Consider the following 22,461-nt stretch of genomic DNA (forward strand, 5'->3'; position numbering starts at 1 on the left):
GAAACAATACCATCGATGAAACAGTCGAATGTCAGTGACATTTTAACAAGCCCCATGTTAACGTTAGCATCAACATACTTCTGCGAGAAGTAGATTGCAGATGTTGAAGCTTATGAGCCGTGTGTAGGCTAGCTAGCAGGAACTTCGCCTCTGGACCGGCAAGTTCAACTTCATTCCGGTCGTTTGCCTGGATTTTTACCAATCACGAGAAACGGAAAAGCATTCGTGGGAAAAAAGATGGCGGAACGGTGAGTTATTTTGAATAATACATTTTGATATTTTGTTTAAAAGTGGCCGCTCGCGTTTGTATGTGGGCGCACGCGTGCGTGCGTGTGTTTGTATGTGGGCGCGCGCGTGCGTGTAGCTCTCACTGAAAAACATTTCTAAATATTTTACTTTTATGGCTCTCTTAGTCAAAAAGGTTCTCGACCCCTGCTGTACACTGATCATTAGCTTACATGCTTGCTTTCTGCTGTCTCTTGCAGAGTATACTGATGCTAACTTTAGCATGGGGCTTGTCAAAGTGTCACTAACATTCGACTGTTTGATTGATGATATTGTTTCATTGCAAATTAGAATCATGGCAGAACCTTTTCTCTCGACAAAGGCGAATCCTTCGGTCCATTCAACCTGAAGTGTACGATACTCGTCTTCTTTTTTTTACTTGTCCGCTTATTGAAAAGGGGGCGTTAACCTGTTTTGACATCTTCGGCCCCTTAGTCAGTATCATCCTATCAAATTGCACTTTCAGCCAACCTAGGTCAATATCATACAATCAAATTGCGCCTTCAGTCAACTGCAGCCTAAACAGAAAATGAACAGCGAAAAAACGAGAATATGTGTATTTAGTTTTATCTGCGAGCCAGATACAATCATCAAAAGAGCCAAATATGGAGTGATCTTTAGTCGCCTTTGTTCAGTTGACGTCGCCAAAATCTTATATGTCACGACTCACTGCCACCACATGCCTGCCAATGTCAGCCATGTTTGCTATAAGTTCAAACTAATGTCAATGTTATCGTCAAATATGCCCTATGTTAACATACAACAAAGACAACATTTCTTTCCTCTGAACCACATGAGAGAGATGAGCCAAGCTACGTTTGAAAAGCAACTACAGTAAAGTCTCGTTATATCGATATTCAAGGGAGTCCAAAAAAATATCGATATAACCGGGACTATCGATATATCCGACCCTGTTTGCATGTCATTTTCTCCGTGCGTGCATAGAAATAGTATCGATATAACCGGGACTATCGATATATCCGATATCGATATAACGAGACTTTACTGTATGTAGCTGTTCAACAACTGAAGGTTCATCAAATACTTTATGGCAAATACTTGATGGTGAGTTGAACCAACAATCATTCACAGTCACACTGATGGGCAGCTCAGATTATTTGAAGAAACCCCCTCGCAAAATCCAAGCAGAAGGCCCTGAACCATGTTTTGAACACAGGACATCTCAACTGTCAGGCAGGGATGTGGAAAAACTACCGCAGGATGCACGGCATCTTGAATTCGTCTAGTTGGAGATTAGTAGACTCAGGACACAGCATGAACTGAATGACTGCATGTTTTAAAATTCACAAGACAAATTTGAACTGTGATGCTCATAAATGAGGTCTCCACATTGAGACAGTAGGCCTAATTGATCACGAGATGATGTCATGAGAAAGAAAGCAATAGGCAAACAGTTTAAACTCTTGCCCCTGCAAGGAACAGATTACAGATTACTTCACAAACCGGCCACATTACGTGAGGGCAAAGAACTGTGAGTCGGACAGGCTTCTCTGGAGCCCTGGAGCGCCGCAGGGGACAGTCCGGGCTCCATTCCTGTTCACCCTCTACACCTTGGATTTCAATTATAACACTCCAACCTGCCACCTTCAGAAGTTCTCTGATGACTCAGCTATTGTCGGCCTCATTACAGAGGGAGGTGATCGGGTGTACAGGGGACTGACCAAGGACTTCGTGGACTGGTGCCAGCAGAATAACCTCCAGATCAACACCGGGAAAACCAAGGAGACGGTTCGTCTGTGTAAGCTCCCAGTCGTACAGGAATGGTCCATCGACCAGTAAGACCTTAGTTTGCTGACGAAGTTTCTTGAATAAGAAGCGAAACGTCCGACACCTTCAAAGAAGTACAGATGACGGCTGAAGAAACCTTTTCATCAAGAAGTTGCTTGATGATTTCTCCAGGAAACAATCCTGACCTGCACCGTTGAACATCCAGGGTACGGACATAGAGAGGGTGACCTCCTACAAGTACCTGGGTGTTATTCTCAACAATAAACTGGACTCGCCGATAAACACGGATGCCCTAATCAAAAAGGGACAGAGTTGCTTTTCCCTAATCAGGAAACTGGGGTCTTATGGGGTTCAGGGGTCACTCCTGAAGACTTTCTATCGCTCTGTGGTTGCTTCAGCCATCCACCATGGAATTGTCTGCTGGTCAGGCAGCATCACCACCCGGGACAGAAAAAGACTGGAGCGGCTGGTCAAGAGGGCCAGTTCTGTCCTGCGCTGCTCGCTGGACTCTCTGGAGGATGTGGGCAGCAGACGGATGCAAGCTATACTAAAAGCTATGATGGACAGGCCATCCCACCCCCTCCTGCCCACCCTGACAGCACTGGGTAGCTCATTCAGCCAGAGACTGTTACACCCACACACTGCAAGAAGGAGAGGTGCCGCCGCTCGTTCCTACCGACTGCTGTCAGGCTTCTTAATAATCACATGAGAGTGACAAAAAAACTGTACTGTACTGTAAATAGCAGATCCACCTTATATTGATCCAATACAGTTATATATATCAAATATGTTTTTTATTCTTGCACTTGGTAAAGTTTTTTATGAAACATTTGTTGCACTGTTACAGTATACATCTGAGTCTTCTGTCATTTTTATTATGCTTAGAACATTTTGGTTTTTATCTTTTCATCCCCCAACCCAACCCCCTTCAAATTGGTGCTGTGGACTGCAAATATCCCCGTTGTGGGACTATTAAAGGCTTTCAGATTCTAATTCTGAACACCGTGCCATGACCCATGATGACCTCTGACCTGGCAGTTTGTGGGCAGGAGAGTGACGTATGACATGATAGGGCAACGAGGCTTTGGGTCAGTTCTTTTGTTGTCTGCAAAGGAGGGTTAACAAGTAGTCCATGTGTGAATGGTGGGGTTGGCTTCTCAGCTATTATATGGACTTGCTGCGACAGAATGCATGGACCGTCACACGGGATACGGCTTTGGTCTGACACCAATGACCTTATTTTCAAACAAACGGCATGTGACATAATCCATCCTGCCTGTCAGCCAAGTGCATGGGGAGGTATTACTCACTAACCTGTTGCCTTGTTGGGGCAGTATAACCTCCGTTTTTTACCGTAATCCGTTCCAGAAACCTGTTTAAAAACCAATTTGGTCGAAAACCCAAACATTTTCCATTATAATGAATGTAATCGATGTTTGCTTTTTTTATCCTTATTGAACAAAACAAACACCTCTGCTCACAATGGAATGTGACACGTGTATATCTATCTATCTATCTATATATATATGCGATTGGCTGGCAACCAATTCAGGGTGCCCCCCCGCCTCGTGCCCGAAGACAGCTGAGATAGGCTCCAACAACCCCCGTGACCCTAATGAGGAATAAGCGGTACGGAAAATTATATATACATATATATACACACACACACACACACACACACACACACACACACACACACACACACACACACACACACACACACACACACACACACACACACACACACACATATATATATATATATATATATATATATATATATATATATATATATATATATATATATATATATAGTAAAGTCTCGTTATATCGATATCGGATATATCGATAGTCCCGGTTATAGCGATACTATTTCTATGCACGCACGGAGAAAATTACATGCAAACAGGGTCGGATATATCGATAGTCCCGGTTATATCGATATTTTTTCGGACTCCCTTGAATATCGATATAACGAGACTTTACTGTATATACATACAGTGAGACCTCAGCTTACGAACTTAATTGCTTCCCTGACAGTGTGTAAGCCAAAAAGTGTGTATCACAAAAAAACACATTCCCATAGCAAACCATTAAAATGGGAATAATCCGTTCCCAGGTTTCCATAAAATATACTTTTCAACTAAATAAGCCTTAAAACTACACACAGCTTACCTTATTCTATGTAGAATAAATGTGCTATTGTATTGTAATGAAATAAATACACTGCACTATATAATAAAGTCACTTTATTTACATTTGTGATGGTCGTTGATGGCTCTTAATTGACACCTGTTGCTTTCTGACTTGTAAGGTCTTACGAAACTGAGGCATCACATTATCATTCATCAGGTTGATGATTCTCATAGCCTTTTCTGAATGGAACTGTTCAATAAAAGCCTGCACAAATCAAATCCTCCAAATCCAATGTCATCTGCATCCACTTCGACTCCCGTAGGTGCTGGCAGAGATTCTATTACAACAAAAGGCGCGAGTCTGATGATTCCACAGACACGGAATAAAACGCGTCATTAGTCACGTGAAAGCGTGGTGGAAATGAAGAATGTTACTCTCAGGGAAGTGACACACAGCGTGAGAGATGTGTCAGGCTGAGATTCACATGACAGCCGCGGTGTGCACATGTGACGCCGCAAACGCACACCTCGTTCGTGTTTCTCAATGATCTCATTTTCCTCGACTGTGATTTTATTTTTTGTGTCTTCTCCGGCTGAACACGACCCTGTTTTTTTTTCGGTGAGATAATAGTAAAATTATCTGCTAAAAGCTCCTCAGAGGCGATCGACATGTGAATTCAGAGAGAGGGGGCGTGGAAAGTAGCGGCGGCTGGAGCTATGTTCGGTCGTGTGCTTCCGCCGAAGACCCGAAGATCACTCCGCCAGATTCGAAGAGCACTCCGCCAGCCGTGGTGGGTGTGTATCGTGAAAAGTAGTGCGTATTTCAAGGTTTAATTTTCATAAATTTGACGTTCGTAAGACAAAAAGTTCGTAAAAAAAGGTGTTCATATATATATATATATATATATATATATATATATATATATATATATATATATATATAAGCAGACGACCGAACAGCGCTCCAGCCGGCGCTACTTTCCACGCCCCCTCTGTCTGAATTCACACGTCGATCGGGTGGTGAGACGAGGATTCTTTTAAATTTTATATATCCGTGCTGTTCCCAGCACTGCGGTTTTCTGGACCGAGATGTCCAATGTTGTGCCCGGGATCTGTTGCAACCACTCGTCGAGTTTGGGGGTCACTGCCCCGAGTGCTCGGACCACCACAGGCACGACTGTCACCTTTACCTTCCAGGCTCTCTCCAGCTCCTCTCTGAGCCCTTGGTATTTCTCCATTTTCTCATGTTCCTTCTTTCTGATGTTTCCATCACTCGGGACCGCGACATCCACGACTACGGCTTTCCTTTCCCCTTTATCTATGAGCACGATATCTGGTTGGTTGGCCATTACCATCTTGTCAGTCTGTCTCTGGAAGTCCCACAGGATCTTTGCTCGGTCATTCTCCACCACCTTGGGAGGCGTTTCCCATTTTGACCTTGGGATTTCCAGTCCATACTCCGCACAGATGTTTCGGTAGACTATGCCAGCCACCTGGTTATGGCGCTCCATGTAGGCTTTCCCTGCCAGCATCTTACACCCTGCAGTTATGTGTTGGATTGTCTCAGGTGCCTCTTTGCACAACCTACACCTTGGGTCTTGTCTGGTGTGGTATATCCCTGCCTTGATGGCTCTGGTGTTCAGGGCCTGCTCTTGGGCAGCCAGGATGAGTGCCTCTGTGCTGTCCTTTAGGCCAGCCCTCTCTAGCCACTGATAGGACTTCTTGTGAGAGATATATATATATATATATATATATATATATATATATATATATATATATATATATATATGTATGTGTGTTTATACCATTGTCTGAAACTCATGACAACAAGTTACGAGACACCAGGGCAGACAACTCTAAAAAGTTGCCAGCCCAGCCATAAAGTTGCCGGCCCCACTTGAAAGACAATAAGACTAATTGTCAAAAAAAAAAAAAACCATTGTTTCAAATATTAAGGATTTTTTAAATTATGGATCTACCTACGACAAATGCTCCCCTGCTTAATTTATCGTAAATATCGCCGTGCCGCGTATGCAAATTGCCAAACGAACTGAAATTCTGAAATGTCCAAACCAAACGAAAATTTCATAATCGGAATAATTTATTCCGATTTCAGAATCTTTGTTCAAACGTTTTCTTTATTGAAAAAAAATCTTTTTTTTTCTTCAAAAAAGTTGTCGGCCACCCGGGTGGAGACGTTTTGTAAATTGTACGCCCGACGTAAAAATTACAGCGTCCGGGCAGACGTTATTTCAGACACTGATATATTTCAGACACTGATATATACATACACACACATGTATATGTATATGTATATGTGTATCACCACCCCTCTCCACCCATGCTTCATTTTCTTCTTTCTCCATAGTCGCCCTGACCAACTGCGACAGAGTCACTCCAGTTACCCAGAATAAAGTCGATGCAAAAACAGCTGCGGAAGCCAAGATACCTGAAGGAGAACTTTTGTTGCAGGTCAGTAAAGACATAAATTGATCAAAGGATTATTTGTTGACAGCGTCACTGAATCTCAACAACTATCAATGTGTAACAACTTGATATTCCTCATGTTATTTTCAATATCTCAAAAGTTCGCAGAATTCTATTGAGGCCATCTATTTGGATGCCAAAATTCTCATAGTGGCTTTTCATTCACACATCTGGCACTGTCTGGTGGGCACTCATGCAACAATACTGCACTCTCTTGTGCACTACAATAGTCCATTGCTTGTTGACCAAAATATTTCTAAACTAAACATGCACTGAAGCGTTCAGTGTTTGAGATTTTATTCTAATCTGTTTATTTGTCAGGGCGAAAATACAAAACTATGACTCATCCACTTTTGCGGTCTTTGGGACAATGTCAAAGAGGAGGCTATTTCAATGTAGAGTAATTCAGTCCATTCTTCAAAACTGCTTTTTTTGTTTAGTGTCACAGTGCTCTGGCACCCAGCCATTCTGATATTCAGTGAAAGGCAAATACTGTTTCACAGCACTGTATAATGAATAATAAAATTTCATCTACCAAGAATGTTGTCATATTAACTAGGTACATTTATCACAGCAACATTGCTCATCCTGTGTCATGCTCTTACTCTGACAGAGAGAAAGAGACAAAGCGCATTACTTTTTGTTGTGGATGTAGATGACGATCCATACACTGTAATGTCAGCAAATAATCAAACTTTAAAGCACTCTTGTCATGCATTCTGATGTCACAAGTTCTCCTACTCACTTTGTTATTGTAGCACAAGACAATTTATAATCCATTAAACACACAAGCGACTTTGTGCCCGTGCCTCATAAACTGGACTGCTCAGAAATATGCAAATGAACATAGACAAGTAATACATAATTAAGGCACTTCAGTTAAATAGATGAACATATTTTTCATAACACTGTATGCCTTTGTGGCTCATTCTTCATGTTGTTGGTCTAGTGTTAGCACCAAGACAAATTCCAGTATCCGCTTGCTGACAAAACCTAAACACATAATGGAGAAAAATATTTTTCATTTCGGTCATGCAACATAAATGACTTCTAAGAGACTAATGTCATAATATAAACCATTCTTGAGACTTTTTCTAATCAGAGTCACACATATGCTTTGTACTAATTGGGTGATTTAATTGAATGGGACCCACCCTCAATCTTTGATCAGTCAGTTTTCAAATTTTATATCAGGGCCTTTATCAAAAGTGATGGGTTAATAGGGGTACAAAGGCGACCTGAGATTTTGGAGGCGGCGGCAGCATGCGAGACGGAAAGGGAACTGTGAGAGTGAGGGTGTTTGTTGACCACCGGACACTCATTTCTCCCACCCTGTTGTATTGTAAGTAATTGTCACTGTCAAGTTATGTTGGTTTTTTTTAGTTCACCCCCTAACTTGAAAAGGGGTTTTGGCTGTGGTGACCGGGGTTACACTGGGACTTCACTCTTTGACTCCAATGATGAGACAGATTTCGCCTTTCTTTTTCCTCTTTTATTTTGGACTTAATCGTCTCTTTTCTCATTGAAAAGACAATTGGAAGATTGCAAGCTGATTTCAAGATTGCAAGTTTGCAAGTTTGCAAGGTGAAAAACCTTTGAAGAAGGTAAAACACAAACAGTAATTAGGTTTACATTTGAAGGCTTAACAGGCTGGTTTTGACAAAAATCAAATTATCAAATAAATGGTCACAATAACAGGTTCTCTCACCGTCAGCCACCCTGGTCTTTACACAGTTGAACTCTACTGTCTTGGTAAACTCCTAGAGCAGTACTTGAACCGAACCGAACCTGAGCAGTGTTGCAACTGACTATTTTAAGGAGTGGTTGCTTCTGGCGAGAGCCTTTCTGATTTCTGAATGGCTTTCAGCTGCTGGCACACCTGCCTTCATTTCAGCTCTCTCCTCTGGGGGAAAAATGGTGCCACTTATCTTTGGACTACAGCTTTGGCCATATTTGTAGTTTTTACCAAGACACTCATCTTTGGACTACAGCTTCGGCCATATTTGTAGTTTGCCGAGACACCTCCCACTCAATCTTTCCATGGATACATCGGGAAAATTGCCAACTGTAGGCAAACGAAGTAAGTATGGTGGTCTTGCCAAGATTTTCTTATTTCTGTCCTCCAAATCAAATTGCTTGAATACAGTACAATATGCGATTGTAACTGTGTCTGTTTGAAGTCACGCACAATCTAAGAGGGATGTGTAGCTGGGCACAAAAAAGAGACAAACATGATTTAAAAAGTCTTCATCTTCTTCTTTTCCTTTTGGCTTTTCCCTTCAGGGGTCGCCACAGCGAATCAATGTCCTCAATCTAACCCGGTTTTGTGCATCCTCTTCTCTCACACCGGCGACCTTCATTTCAGGAGAGGGGTTGTGTTGGGAGGAATTTTTTGCGTGAATTAGGCATGCTTTCTCGCATAAAATAGCTTTACTCACGCTGTCGCCGGATAGCTGCTTTTCGTTAATCCAAATTAACAGAAGTTTTTCAACTTCTTCGATTGCCCGAGACCGTCGCTTTGAGAGCACGGAAACACCTTTTGCAACAGACGCACCTTTGATGGCTTCTCTGTTCCGGAGAATGGTAGCAATGGTTGACTTAGCATAGCCGTGCTCGGTCACTAAATTAACATTTCTTTTGGCATCATGACATCATTCACACCCTCTCCTCAGAGTTCAGACATTCTTGTCAAATAATCAGCATTTTTCTTTTGTTTGTCAGGGCAGATAATCTGATATGTGACCTGTTCTCCTAGTCACACTGTATGGCCCCTGCCACTTTGCCAGTATCTTACTTAGTCCCGTAGGTAACGATATTAACACCTTCTGTCCAGGGTGCCAATCTCTCCCTGATAAATTATTGCTGTTATTCTCGCTGGAGATCCTTTTCCAGCTTCTGACGGTCTGCATCTTCCGTTTCCTTCTGGAATTCTGGGTTCAGAAACCATGGGAATTGTAGCATGACTTGGATAAGGACACTGTGGAGGTTGGGCATATGTTAGGTAACCCAACATGGAAGTTTCTTGTGCCGGAGGAAGGTTTGTTGGCCTGGATGTTCGAGGGTCAGCGGAGGATAATGTTAACTCGATCGACTAGAAAATGTCCAGTCTTGCTTGTCATGGCGTATCTGATCTCTTAATTGGTTGATCTGTTCAATCAACAGCCCCTCTCTATGTTGAGAATATTGCATGACATTTCTGATTTCTTTCACCAATTCCTCATCAAGTTGAGCTCTGCTTGTACTCACTGTTTGAGTCTTAGGCTGCACCACTGGTTCCATCTCACTCTGCTCGGTTCCAGCCTTGGCTTGGTCAGACGCCTCATGAACAAAAAGAACGACATCTTCTTGGGGCAACTCAAGCTGCTGGTTTCCTTGATCCTCTTCAGAAGTCTCCAGTTCAGTTTGGTTGGCCCGTGTGGCACGACTTCATCCTCGTCCCACCTTCTTCATCTTGGCTTCCTTTTATCTTTTCCACTTCCGCAAGGCGTAGCGATCCCATCTTCTTCATGCAGGGTGAAACGATCCCACCACTTCCACCAATTGTGATGCGGCGAGACAGCAAGCAGGTGGAAAGATGATAAAATTTCACTCAGCCAGATCCAGGAAGGATATTTTGAGTTTTCTTTATTTGAAGTCGCGGTGGATATCAGTTTTCGGCAGGCCACAGGTAACACTGCTCTCCAGGCTGTCCTTTCTTCCTCTTCTTCCTCCCCGAAGTGACTTCCTCAGTCTGGTTTTAAAGGTGCTTCACCTGAGCTTTTGGCCAATCTAGTCCCAGCGGCAATTGGCCATTCCCAGGTGGTTGCAATCACCTTCTCAGAGACAATTAGTGGTCGCCCGTCTCTAATGTTTTGGATGGGGAGAAATGCGCACCTTTCTCCCATCCAAAATCCAGAAAACGCCAAATTATTTACGTATCCACGAGCCAGCAGGCAAGGAAGACCTCGCGGAACCCATCCTGCCCGGCCGCCAGATCGTTTCTTTGGCATCACGATATATATATATATATATATATATATATATATATATATATATATATATATATCCAGTAAAGTCTCGTTATATCGATATCGTTTATATTGATAATACTGTTTATTACGACACTATTTTCATTTCCGTGCACATTTCTAGTCTTTTTATGTATAATTAGTTGTTTTTACGATAATCCGGTTACTACGGTGCTCTTTTTCATCTCCCGCCGGCCATTTTGCTATGTTTATATCGATACAAAAGATACTTAAGGTGAATCGATATTTGCGTACAATACCACCATTATCGAAATCTGTATCGGTCGCTGTATTGGTCGCGCCTTGGTCGACTTGATCACGTGACATGGTCACGTGACTTGGTTACGTGACCAGCTCCCGTGTAGCAGATGGCATTTTCATTTTCAGACGCCAGCTCGTGTGTAGCAGACGCTGATAAATTCCTTATATGGAACTTGGATGCCCTCTTCTGGCGGCTTTTGGGTGCAACACGGTTCTCAGACCAAACATGTACAGTCATTCTAGTCAGGCACTCTCTCGAACTCCGTTGTCGGGTCCTCCCAAGCCCAGTCACGTCACCAGGTTCCGTGTTGTGTCCTGTCTTACCGAGCACAATAAAAAAGCGTAGCAGAGCTAAAATACAGTACTGTTGCTTGACACCAATTCCATCCATGGGAAAACGTAAGAATTGTGATATCCGAACAACGTACAAGGCTATCGTGTCTGTGGAGGACAATCCAACAAGCAAATCCTTCATTGCGAAAGAGTTTGACGTGACGTGCAGCAGAATACTTCATCAACGTAAGTAATGTAAACATCGCAGTTTTGGTTTTTCATCCATGTATTTAATTGTGTATCATTCAGATATCTTTATCGCTTCCAACAATCACTGTTTTTTTTCTTGGTTTCGTGTGAATAGAACGTGAGGATTTTGTATTGGTTGCATTTTTTGTCACGATCCGGCGGCGACAGTGGCAGCTGACGAGCGGGAACGTTAGGGATTGGTGGTGGATCGCTAAGCAGGACAGAGGCGTTGGTGCAGGCAGTAGATTTATTAACAGAAAGCGCGGGTCCAAGAAGACGCGGACCCGGTAAAAAGTTTGTAGAACAAAACAAAGAATGACTAAATGACAATGCTAGTGGGTGAGCGGCGGCAATCCACCCAACCACACTAACTAAGAAAACAAAGAGGCAGACGGGGGTGCAGAACAACCTACGACGCGGTGCAATAAAACAAACGCGTTCGTGGCTAGAATCAGTCCTCGGGTGAAGCAAATCACGTACTGATTACACGATCAAAGCACTGGCAGGGCGCGAGGCGAAGTATCTTCCGACGCTGGGTGAGTGGCAGCGTCGGGTTTAAATGTCCAACAGTCAGTGATGAGGAAATTGACAGCAGCTGGCGGACGGCGGGAGCGGAGGCCCCGCCCAGCTGTCAACTGGCTCATGACATTTTTGAAAGGAAATAGTCATTAAAAAAGTGCAGAGCAAGCCAACACAGTTAGCATAGTCATTGCGCAATCCATGGTGAGGCTCAGCCGGCTGCTGCCTCACCGCTCGTCTCCGTATTTGAACGGTAAATCTTAAAATTTAGCGATTTTGAAAAAAAATCCAAAAATTGTGAAGTTAAATGGAAAAGAACTTTAAAGTATAAATCACTAAATAAATATAACTGTTTATTTTTTCATTTGATATTTCCATGATGACACGGCCTCACCTGCCTCCCTGACTGCACGTCACTGTATGTATATATATATATACAGTAAAGTCTCGTTATATCGATATTCAAGGGAGTCCGAAAAAATATCGATATAACCGGGACTATCGATATATCCGACCCTGTTTGCATGTAATTTTCTCCGTGCGTGCATAGAAATAGTATCGATATAACCGGGACTATCGATATATCCGATATCGATATAACGAGACTTTACTGTATATATATAATGAGATAATGCCCTATCTCAGTGACGTGCGGCCATCATGGAAATATCAAATGACAAAATAAATTAAACAGTTATATTTATTTAGTGATTTGTACTTTAATGTTCTTTTCCATTTAACTTCACCATTTTTGGATTTATTTTCAAAATCGCTGAATTTTCACATTTACCGTTCAAATACTAAGTGGAGACGAGCGGTGAGGCAAGCCTCACCATGGATTGCGCAATGACTTTGCTAACTTTGCTGGCTTGCTCTGCAGTGAGACCGCATTGCTGTCCCTTTGCATATCGCGATTAACACTTTTAGTGTATGAACTAAATTTCTACACTTTAGCTGGTGTATATAATGTACAGTCACTGTACATTATAAACACTGTACAACAGTGTTTATTTTATTTTTACCAAAACTGTGTGCATAGGTGCGGCAACAGATCTCCTGCCGCATGACAGGGGGCGCTGGTGATTACAGAGATTCTTGCGCCTCCTCGGCTGCAGAATAATAGAATTAGTGAGAGCAAGCTACAGTAAACAGTTAGCAAGCCCAGCTCCGGCCCACACAAGGCTGCACACTCGGCCCGGATATGGCAATGAATGACGGTCCAGAAGTGGCCCGGATCCGGCAACCGCAATGTGGGCCGCATCCGGCCCGTATTGAATTACCAGATCCGGCCCAACGCTGGGCCAGAACAGGCTCCTGATGTCAGCCTTAATTGAACCATTTCTTTAATGAGCCATATTTCACCCTTATTTAAAAAAAAGGCAAAAACAATTGTTATAAAAATATTTTATTGTCATAATTTGTGAACCTCACACATAACTGCAAATATACTGGAAAACTACACTTTTCTTTATTTAACAGTGAACACAAGAGTTCAAACCGGAATGCATGTTGTTCTTGAACTGCAAATTTCTATCCGTCATATTCTTGTTCTCTCCATGCCCTCTTTTCACCATCCAAAGTCAGATGTAGCCATCTTTTGATTGTGACATCGATTTCCTGGTCTCATGCTTGGCAGTTAGGTCTCACAGCGGCTGTAAGAACTGTGAGAAAACACGGATGGACAGTGTGTTAGGAAAACAAACATTTGTACATGACATTACCATTTCTACTTCCTTTCCTTTCCTCTTACTTTGATAATTGCTGCTTTGATTTTGCTGATGTGAAATGTAAATATCTATTGCGAGATGAATAAAGGTCCATCCAAGCCAATGAATGATCAGTAAAATAACCCTTGAAATTTCTTAATCTGGGAGTGACACTGTGAGGTGGAATATTTGCCACCAAAACATAAAGGTGAATAATTTAGAATTAAATAGTTTATTCTGAATTTGAATTACATAACTTAAAGTTCAGTGACTCAGATATAGGAAGGCTCTGTATATCATAATCTTAATTTATTGAATAAGTGAATCTGAACAGTACAATTTGACTTTGAAAAGGCCAGTTTTTAAACTGTATTTGATCCTAACTGATAATTAAATTCTGTTTATTTTCATTTTCAGTCTTGCAAATACAACACAATAAACATCGATTTATATAGCGCTCTTACAAAAACTGAAGCTGTAACAAAGCGCTCAGGAGGGAAACGGGCAGGACAGTGGTCATTCAGGGCCAAGTTTGCACAATTCTCCAATAATGAAGACTGATTTGTATCAGTTTACCTCAACATATGTACATAGAGGTTTTTTGGTGGTGCCCCATCTTGTTGATTATTCCGTCAGTTACGCTGAAACTGACCATCCGACCAACACCGGTTCTGAGGGACGCATAAAGATCAGGCATGTCAATCAGTTTCGTGCACCATGATGCTAAGAAATAAAAGTTAGTTTCAACGTCAGCTTTTTTTCAAATTCAGGTTACAATTTTCATAATTGTTTTATGGTCTATTTCGTATCGCTGCAAGGTGAATCCAAATGAATTCCATTGTATTTCAGTTCAGAGTGATTTTTTTTATCTTTCCTGAAATCTGCGGCGGTTTCAAGCCCAACCAGTGACGTTTTGAGTCGTTTACTTTCAAAATCAGCACGCTTCAGTCTCGATTAAATACGTACAGCAAGTGAAAATGCTCGCAAAAATACACGTAAATAACCCTAAAGTTAGAGCACAATATATTAAAATATTTCCCTTTTCTACCATAAAGAGTCATATCCCCCTGTGTTCTCGGGAAGCCAGAAAAAGGGTGTGCTTGAGTGAGCTTGGGGTTACTGTACGGCAATATATAATAAAAGGCTGCATTCCAACGAAGTCTATCTCTTCGTTTTTGACCATTCGTGGAGCCATTTATTGCCATTCTCAACTACAACTCTCTCAACGAACACTTGTACCTTCTTTTGCAAATGTCAGTCCACTTCAACACAATCCTCCTGTGAGAATTATTTTACTGTGTGTGTGTGTGCATGTGTGTATGTCTCGAGTTCCGGTTCAATAGTGGCTAGCCATAACTGAGCCGGAGTTGTAAATTGATTTCCGGCCCAAATCCAGTTTGCCATAATCGGCCCACATCCGGTTTGCCATCATCGGCCCACATCCGGTATGCCTTAATTGGCCCACGTCCGGTTTGCCGGAGTCAAACCATGCCTCCTTTGCCGCATCTGGGCCGCATTCGGCCCAGATGCGTTTTGTCAGTGCCGACACAAGGCCGGCTGTGCCGGATTCATGCCGGATCCGGCCCAGATGCCATTGCTGACTGGGAAGGTATTGATGCCTTTACTCAGAAAAGCAGCGCATGGACTTCATTTACAAGTAAAGGTAACACGATAATAACATTCTTTTTTTAATTCTTTTTTTCTATGCTACAGTTTATCTTAAGAATGCTGACATGACATTTTAAACAAAACACGTTAACTGTTGCCAATCAAATTGTGAATAAGCTACTCTGTAGAGTTCATATGTTTGTAAATCTGACTGTGATGACGTCAGTGCCTCACCAGCCATGAACCTCACTGCACGTCACTGCCCTATCTATACTAGAACATAAGTTGGCCTTATGTTTTTGGGCAAATTTGGAATGGCACGAAAAACTAACAAAGTACCTCTCCAGTTATTATACGCTTTTGAGTAATTAGTGAAAAAAGGAGTTCTTGTACTTAATGGTGGTTTCTTGTTCAGCATTTTTGTACCGTCTTTGAATGGTAATTTTCATGCAAGAGAGTTCTTAGCACTAGAAACGAAACCTTTGCCCATCGCTGGACTTGGAAATGTCGAGGGATACTGTTTCTGTGTTTAAAATGTGGTAAAGTTCTTTGTAAAAGAGGCTTCTTCAATGAGGTTTTCTTCGTGGCCAAATGTTTTATTATACAAACCATCTGGCGCATCACGTTAATTAAATCAGTCTGTTATGAACATCTGGTGGGAACTCAGCGTCAACTTTGCTCCCAATTAAATATTATTTATAACTACCGAATACTGGCTGATATGAATCAGTACACATTTCAGTGATAAAACACTCAAATGGTTATATTTGTCTGGACAGTTGGGATATATATAGGGCCTTAACTACCAGTAAGACTTTAGTTTGCTGACGAAGTTTCTTGGATAAGAGGCGGAACGTCCGACACCTTCAAAGAAGTACAGATGAGAGCTGAAGAAACCTTTTCATTTGTAAATGACTTTAAATAATGTATTTTTAATTCAATCTGACCGATATTGAATTTATTACCCTGCGTTTGAAATGTTCTACATAAATAAAACTGTTTTGCCTCACAAGGCATTAAATTTGGCCGTAGCACTGTATCTTGACATTGATACTTCCAAAAAAAAGGCTAAACAGAGTGCATCCATGCTCAGTTCATGGCAGTTTTGTGCTGTATGTGTGATTGGATGTAGCGAAAACTCAGTGGCTGCCAGATCGCTTTTGATCTGCTGGAGTCATTGATTTTCCAGTCCAATTCCTTCCAATGTGCACCACACAGCCATTCCAGGAGGGGAAGGAGACGCCTGCCCTCCCACCGCAACACGGTTGTACCGGGGAAGTTTTGTTCTGTCGTTATAGTCTGCAATCCTTTTGGCTCGCTTGTAATTAAACATGAAAGCTCATATGAACAAGCGAGCTCGGTCAAGAGGTTACCGTTCCAAATAGGGGGCCTCTTCCTGTTTGCTTCTGGTTTATTTGTGAACACATTTTTTTTTCATTGATGCTTCATTTTTTATGTGTGCCTAGACGGTAATCCGATGTGCCTTATCATGCAGAAAATATGGTAATTCTATCTTTCGTGCAAAGTAACTTATTTTTCATACAAAACTTTACCTTTCATATCATTTAAGTGCTTTAATCGGTTTGGTGGCCGCTGATACGAAATTCACAGATTTGACATTTGGGTGTTAATGTTTATCATGGAGGAAGTGTGAAAGGTAATTTTGGTGACTCCGTTAATATCATGTGCGTGTGTGTGTGTGTGTGTGTGTGTGTATTTGTGGGTGTATGTGTGTGTGTGTATGTGGGCGTATGTGCGCATGTGTGTGTGTGTGTGTGTGCGTGTGTTTGCGTGTGTGTGAGTGTGTGTGTTGTTGTGTGGGTGTGTGTGTGGTGTGTGTGTGTGTGTGTGTGTGTGTGTGTGTGTGTGTGTGTGTGTGTGTGTGTGTGTGTGTGTGTGTGTGTGTGTGTGTCTAAAGAATAACAAAGTCTCCAGCATTCACTTGCTCAACCCCCCAGCTGCCCCTGGCCTCTTTCGGGAGAGAGAGATGCATGGGCTTCTATGCATGTTAGTGTTGACATTTTTGTGTGTTTGTTGTAATCTCTTTGTTTAGGGAATGTTGGTAAATGCACAAAGGGCATGGACGCACCAGGTGAGATAGAAATATCACCGCTTCTATTTACATAAGAGGCTTTGTCTTCTTATTGTGACCGCCGAGGTATCCAATATTAATGTCAAGTTTAGCCGTATGCCTTAAAAAATATTCCAATTCAAACTCTGGACACCAATGAAATAAGAATAAAAGTGTTCTGCATGCGTGTGTATAACAATGGGGTAACAAACAAAACAAACAACAACAAAGGAAAAAGGTCAGTGTGTTGTCTGTAAAAGCCACAAAGTAAAAAGTATGGCTGAAAGACAGAACCGCGGCATCAAGGAGACAACCACAAAAAACAAAAACAGTTAATATCCAATCAGACCTGCAAAACAAAAATCGGAGATGATTTTGCTGTATTTTTGTTTTTTGTTTTTTGCTGGAGTAAGAAAAAACAATCGACACTCTTGAAGCAGGGGTGTCAAACTTCGGTCCTGTAGGGCCCTGCATGTTTTCCAAATCTTCCTGTTGCAACACACCTGCGTATGACACCTAGCGCGCGTCATTGTTTTCCGCGGGCTACATTGTAGTTCCGGTTTCCTCTTGGGGGCCGTTATGAGTTTGGGGAAGCCATTAGAATGTTTCATCCCCGACACACATGACATATAGAGCGCACAACAAAGAAATGAATACTGTAACTAGTTTTCAAATTTGAAGTAAAAAATAATGACTGTTATTGTGGTTTAGAGTACAAAGAACAATTTGATGTGAGAGGGATATTTTTTTCCCCGACCGAGGTTCTCGTGAATGGGTCCTGGCAATTCCTTGGCGGCTGTGACTTGGGGGGCTAGCAAACTTCGCATTTGTGAAAGGTTGGCTCCATGATCTGAGGTCATCCAATCTTCAATACTGGTCGGATCCATATCTGTGTTTATAGCATAAGTCGTTATATTTATGGACGTAGCAAACATCTTTATGTTTCTGCCTGTTTTCTGTTTGTTTTTTCATTCATGATTTAGTTTTTTCATACTTTATTAATTTTTTTGTTTTGTTTTGTTTTGTTTTTAAGCTTCAGATAATGTTCATATAAGTCACCACACTCACACTAATAAACATTTATCATTATAACACACAATATGGTGGTGGTACAAACACACTGCTTGTGATATGATTGAACATTTAATGGTTCCTGTCAACGTCATGTTTTTTTTTCTTCAAAAATTTCCATGCATTACATCTTTTGGAGGGCCCAGTCCCTATCCCCCCTAAATAATGCAGAGTTTGGCTGCATTTGAAAATCATGATGTCATTGTTCTCTTGTGAAAAACACGTGTCGAAGAAGTCCAAGATGGCGCCCGAGTTGGCAGTCGTCAATAAATGTTCTCACAAGCCTTGTTTTTTGTTTTTGTTTTTTCCTTTGTCACTTTGAGTTGTTTTGCGTCGCGTGGAACAGATCCAGATTGTTTTTCAGCATTTTTGGCCACAACATTCATCAAGGAGCCGGCACTGTTTTTGATTTAGGTGGAATGTTGGTGCCATTTGACTGTCATCGCTGGATAGCTCTGGGGCGATTGTGCTTTTTTGCGCCTGTAATGGGCAGCATTTTCACAGCCTCGCTTTGTTCAGCGGAAAGGTTGGTGCTGTTGGACAGTCTGCGACTGGATGCATGCATGGCTTGAGGAGCCCGCGATAAGAAGAAAGGAGCGCCAGCACATAGCATTGATTCCTATGTGGAACGGTCGCGGCTTGGAATTGAAGTGGATTTACTAGGGACAAGTGTCATGATCTGGTTGGCGACCAACGGGGGGGCGCTGTCGGCCCCGCCTGCACCTGCACAGGTCAGATTGTCGACCAATGGGTAGCGACGTCAGTCCTGCCTGCAGCCTCGCAGGTGCTGGTCGTTTTAATCACTGACACTTAAAAGGACACCCGGCACGACCATCCGGTGTCGGTTCATTGTTTGCTGCATGTTTGTTGCATGCATTGTGTATGCTGTGCATGTGTTTGTTTAACCTTGGCGGACTTTTACCTTTGGTCTTCTTTTGATACTTTATATTTTTTCTGTTCAGATAATTTTGATGTTTTACATTATGTTCCTGCTGACCTTTATTTTAATACAATTTGTCAAACAACCTCCTGCTCCCTCCTGCCTGCTTTTTGGGATCCGCACCCGCCATCACCACCTCACAAAACGTGACAGAATGAACCGACCAACCATCGGATCCTGCAGGTACAACGGACCAGGTCTCATTTCCACCCTGTGCCTGGGATTGCTACGTCCACGTTAGCCCAAGCCTCGTCGAGTTTGAATTGCGTCACTCGACGAGCCGTAACGTCCACGTAAACGTCCGGCCGAGACCTCCTTCGAGGTGGCCGTCCAGGGTGACACTGGTTGTCTGGCAGTGCATGCCCACGTCCAGCCACGCTGTCGTCGTGCATGACGAATTGAGTCTCATCCACGACGACCCGTGCAACTTCCGCGTCAACGTCAGTCCGAGACCCCACTCACCGCTGGATCGCGGAGCGACTCAGGACTGGTCTCGTTTCCCCGGTGCCGGGCAGTTCACGCCCACATCGGCGCCCGGCCGAGACCTGGTCCCATACGGCCGTACGGGGTGCCATTCTGCGCCTGGCAGTTCGACGTCCACGTTGAGCCATGCGCCGTCGCGTGAATCGTGCGAGAGGGATCACACTCACGCCCACGACGATCCGTGCTGCGTCTTCGTGCACCCAAGGCCGAGTCCCGTTCCCATCAGGCCGCTGCCCGTCGTATGCTGGAGAGGCAGCGGTTGCCGTCTCCACCATTGTTCCCTGGCGAGTGGACCTTTTGGGAGACTGTTGGGACTTCTGGAAGCAGCCCCTTGAAGCGGGGGTGCTGTCATGATCTGGTTGGCGACCAACGGGGGGGCGCTGTCGGCCCCGCCTGCACCTGCACAGGTGCTGGTCGTCCCGATCAGATTGGCGACCACCGGGTAGCGACGTCAGCCCTGCCTGCAGCCTCGCAGGTGCTGGTCATTTTAATCACTGACACTTAAAAGGACACCCGGCACGACCATCCGGTGTCGGTTCATTGTTTGCTGCATGTTTGTTGCATGCATTGTATATGCTGTGCATGTGTCTGTTTAACCTTGGCGAACTTTTACTTTTGGTCTTCTTTTGATACTTTGTATTTTTTCTGTTCAGATGATTTTGATGTTTTACATTTTGTTCCTGCTGACCTTTATTTTAATACAATTTGTCAAACAACCTCCTGCTCCCTCCTGCCTGCTTTTTGGGATCCGCACCAGCTGTAACGTTCGTAAACCAAAAAGTTCGTAAGCCAAGGGGTTTGTAAACCGAGGTCCCACTGTATTTGAACGGTAAATGTGAAAATTCTGCGATTTTGAATACAAATCCAAAAATGGTGAAGTTAAATGGAAAAGAACGTGAACGTACAAATCACTAAATAAATATAACTTTTTAATTTATGTTGTCATTTGATATTTCCATGATGACCTGCCTCCCCTGACTGCACGTCACTGAGTGTCTGTGTCTTTTGTGTTGTGTCACATTATGTGTTATTTAGTTTTTGTTGTTTGACTTCAAAATGGTGCTGTGAGAGTGACTGCCTTTACAGCAGCTCCGGTAATTTGTTTTTCGACTTCTTTCTTTCCTTTCCTCATACTTTGCTGCTGTGAAAATGTCTCCACTGCAAGACTAATAAAGCCTAATTCAATCCATTTCATTCAAAATTGTTGTTAATGGGACGTCTCTAAAGGGTCGGACTGAGGTTGACTAGTTAACACCTCATCTGCTGTGGTCTGGCCTGGCCTTGTTGTGTAGAGTTTAATCATTCTCCCCACGCTTGCGTAGGTTTTCAATGGGTTCTCTGGGTTCCATCCACATTCCAAATTGTCACGGTTTGCAAGGTGGTGATGGCGGGTGCAGATCCCAAAAAGCAGGCAGAAGGGAGCAGGAGGTTGTGTTTGACAAATTGTATTAAAATAAAGTCAGCAGGAACAAAATGTAAAACATCAAAATCAACTGAACAGAAAAAATACAAAGTATAAAAAAAAACAAGTGTAAAAGTCCACCAATGTTAAACAAACACATGCACCGCATACAATGCATGCGATTGCAGACAAAGCATGCAACAAACAATGAACCGACACCGGATGGTCGTGCCGGGAGTCCTTTTAAGTGTCACTGATTAAAACGACCAGCAGCTGAGAGGCTGCAGGCAGGGCTGACGTCGCTACCCGTCGGTCGCCAATCCGAACGTGGCAGTCCGCCACTCATCGGGACGACCAGCACCTGTGCAGGTGCAGGCGGGACCGACAGCGCCACCCATTGGTCGCCAACCAGATCATGACACAAATACATGCAAGATAGATGGATTGAATGCTCTTTTTATCTCTAGGTGTGCTTGTGGGTTTTATATTTCCGGGTTGAGTGAACGCTGGCGCGCCTGGCAGCCGCTGCTCACGCAGAAAAAAATGTTGTTTTTATCCTGTGCCTGTAAGGGTGCCCATTTTCAAAGGCCCATTATCAAAGGCGCTTATAAAATTATTATTATTATTATTATTATTATTATTATTATTATTATTATATAATATTATTATAAATAGTTGTTTGTCAGGCTTTATATGAAAGAGCAAAAAAAAAACTGGACACTTTTACTGTAAATATGGGTTGATGCAATACAGCTACATACACATATATCAATATGCCAATATGCCTTTCTTGATGCTTGCACTATATACAGTTTTTTTATGAAACGGTTTTGCACATTTACAGTATACAGTTGACATTTTTATTTTACTGTGCTTAGAATATCTTGTTTTTCTATCCTTTCACCCATCCCCACCCCACCCCTTTTCAAATTGCTACTGTGGACTGCAAACTTCCCCATTGTGGGACGAATAAAGGTTTTCTGATTCTGATTTTGATTCTGAAAACCCAAAAAGTTATCTAAATTATACTGTTAGCCAAAACTTGTTGTCTAATTGCATTGCATGTGAGATAAATAATTAATGAAATTGGCTCATCAATACTGATGATGACAAATGATATTTTGGTTGTTTTTGAGTGGGTGTTTTCAGTTTCTGTCACAGTTGACACCAAATTCATACATCAACATTGTTGAATTTCTTGACAATACAATAATT

At 42.6% G+C, this 22,461-nt stretch overlaps 1 protein-coding gene across 4 annotated transcripts in view; it reads left to right on the forward strand.

The window, feature by feature from the left end:
• Positions 1-22,461, forward strand: part of LOC148894577 (aryl hydrocarbon receptor-like) — a 66,860-nt gene that overhangs the window by 27,977 nt on the left and 16,422 nt on the right. For 2 of the 4 annotated variants that reach the window (XM_089001928.1, XM_089001930.1), the window contains one exon: positions 6,538-6,641. The exons of 1 other annotated variant lie outside the window; for it this stretch is intronic. In XM_089001928.1, the coding sequence (XP_088858054.1) occupies positions 6,538-6,641 (104 nt within the window). Of the gene's footprint in view, positions 1-6,537; positions 6,642-15,253; positions 15,335-22,461 lie in introns of those variants that run through there. One more of the 4 variants, XM_089001929.1, reaches the window with a different exon arrangement.

The sequence above is a fragment of the Hippocampus bargibanti genome, linkage group LG08, assembly GCF_051943395.1.
Source record: "Hippocampus bargibanti isolate YZ-2025 linkage group LG08, ASM5194339v1, whole genome shotgun sequence".
In the NCBI taxonomy this organism is placed as follows: domain Eukaryota; kingdom Metazoa; phylum Chordata; class Actinopteri; order Syngnathiformes; family Syngnathidae; genus Hippocampus; species Hippocampus bargibanti.